At 45.9% G+C, this 2,444-nt stretch overlaps 1 protein-coding gene across 1 annotated transcript; it reads left to right on the top strand.

The window, feature by feature from the left end:
* The first annotated feature begins 850 nt into the window (after positions 1 to 850).
* lrrc3 (leucine rich repeat containing 3) lies at positions 851 to 1,651 on the top strand. The gene has a single exon (XM_056288865.1). It carries the CDS (start codon positions 851 to 853, stop codon positions 1,649 to 1,651), a length of 801 nt encoding a protein of 266 aa, XP_056144840.1.
* Positions 1,652 to 2,444: the final 793 nt, after the last annotated feature.

The raw sequence follows: 2,444 nt of genomic DNA, 5'->3' as shown, positions 1-2,444 counted from the left end.
TGTTTGAGGCAAGGGGTGATGGGCTATCATTGTTGTTCACGATCCATTAAAGAGTGTAATTATTATTGATATGCCCTAACCCTGTTTTAGCGGAAGAAATGCATTTAATTTCAGCGTTTATTGTAATCACAACTAGGCTACATAAAGCGTTTTATTCTTTTTCTGATTTAATGAAACAATGTTGATGATGATGACCCATTTGTGTGTCTGCCAGTTTATGAGATTTTCTTAAAGTGAGGCAATTTTTTTCTTGGTAATCACATTATAGTTTGTGTGAACCTTGTAGGAAATGAATTGGCCATGCTTGAATTGAGAAAGCAAAGGCAATTGTGCCTGGCTGCACAGCCAGAAAATTGCTTTTTTACGAGGAAGCTGACACGGGGCAAATGTGACTTTGAACATAACAGTACATGACTACAGTAACCACTGAGATCTTCTGTTTCCTACCTTAATTTCTCAATAACAACACAATGTTATTCTCTTTTCTTTCAGTGTGCAACATGAGCTGTCAGTACATCTGGTGCTAAGCCTCCTAGCTGGCTCACATGTTCCCCGTCCTTGTCATATACCTGAGATTAGTGCTCCTCTGTGGAATAGGCTCACTGAACCCTGGTGGTGGCTAAACTGAGTTGAAATCCGTTTCGACACCATCACCATATGAAACTCCCACAGATCTGTTTTAATGGATTAACCCGAGAAAAGTTATTAGGTTGGCCTAAGGATCCTGGTAAATTTGGCATTCTGAAAGCAATGATACTGAAGTGAGCCCCATTCGATGTGAAAAAAAAAAAGAAAAGTGGAACCATGACTGCTCTTTCCTGACAGGACTAAGGGAGTCTCACTGCTGAATATGTGCAACCGTGTGGGGGCTGATATGCCAAGGACACCCTTCAGCTTTGCTGCCTCAGCCCTGCTCTGGGGCATGCTCTTTGGAATATTATGTCCAAGTGCTCCAGTGTTGGCTTGTCCAAAAAGCTGTCACTGTATAGAGAAGAGTGGCTCGACCGTGGTCCAGTGCGTGTCTCGCAACCTGGAGAAAATCCCATCAGATCTTCCTCGAGATACTGTCTTCTTGCTCCTGGCATCCAACCACATCACTAAAATTCCCAACCAGGCTTTCAAAGAACTGCACCGTCTGCAGGAGTTAGACCTTTCCAACAATGACATCGAGATGGTGGATGCCGGAGCCTTCCAGGGTGTATCTGACAGCCTCCGCGTCCTGGACCTCTCAAACAACCGCATCCAAAGTGTCCCTAAAGAGGCCTTCGCCCGCCTCTGGGCAAAAATTAGCCTCTCAAACAACCCCTGGCACTGTGAGTGTACACTGCAGGAGGTGCTGAGGGAGCTGCAGTTGGACCCAGAGACAGTGAATGAGGTGAACTGCCACACGGCAGTCCAAGAGGAGTATGCGGGCAAACCTGTGATACAGGTACTGGACTCAGGGATCAACTTCTGCAACTTTCACCACAAAACCACAGATGTAGCCATGTTTGTCACCATGTTTGGCTGGTTTACCATGGTGATTGCGTACGTCATCTACTATGTGAAACACAATCAGGATGACGCCAGGAGGCACCTGGAGTACCTCAAGTCCTTACCCAGCAGCTCTCAGATCAGCAAGGACTTTGACACTATCAGCACTGTTCTCTAAAAGAAGGGCCCTCAGGGGCATGGAAGGTGTGTGTGTGTGTGTGTGTGTGTGTATTTGTGCTAGGATGTCTAAGTTGGTGTGTATGTAGAAAGTAATCGAAAAGTTGTGGCAGAGTGTATCAGTCATTAAACAATGCTGATTGTTTTTTTGTTTTTTTTTTCAATCTAGTCTCGGTTTCTGATGTCTGTTGTTCCATTCAGCATCCATTACCAGAACAGCATGGTAGAGTTTGTGCACCAGACATGACGAGGCAGCCATTGTCTCAGAAGTGCCCATCCTACACCGGTCTCCCTGAGACACACTCTGCAGCCCTGCTGTCAGGGTACCAGATGCTGTCATCCTGACTCTGGCAGCCTGAGCCACATGTGTTTCCTTTGGCAGCCCCTGAGTCGCCTTCGTGTCAACTTTTCTCTTGCACAGTTGACTTGGCTTAGCACCTGTTTTCGGCTCGCTGCCAGAGAACTGGCGAGGCAATACCCTTAGTTGGATGTTGTGTAAAGAGAAGCAGCTGGAGTAATCTGTTTGAAAGAAAGTTTGCTGTGTGTGTGTCTGGGGGGGGGGGGGTGCCTGCATGTTCGTGTGTGTGTAGAAACTAATTGAAAAGCTGTGGTAGAGGTTATCGGTCTTTAAGCAATGCTGATTGTTTTTGTTTTTTTCACTATAGTCTCGGTTTTTGATGTCTGTTGTTCCATTTAGTCGACCGATTTACATGATACGAGCAAAACCTGCTCCACTTCACTGCCAGTTCACCTTTCAGTGCAAACTGATGGGGCACCGATAAAAGCACAAACCA

This window comes from Lampris incognitus, chromosome 11, assembly GCF_029633865.1.
Source record: "Lampris incognitus isolate fLamInc1 chromosome 11, fLamInc1.hap2, whole genome shotgun sequence".
Taxonomy (NCBI): Eukaryota; Metazoa; Chordata; class Actinopteri; order Lampriformes; family Lampridae; genus Lampris; species Lampris incognitus.
This window is presented reverse-complemented; position numbering and strand designations above follow the sequence as displayed.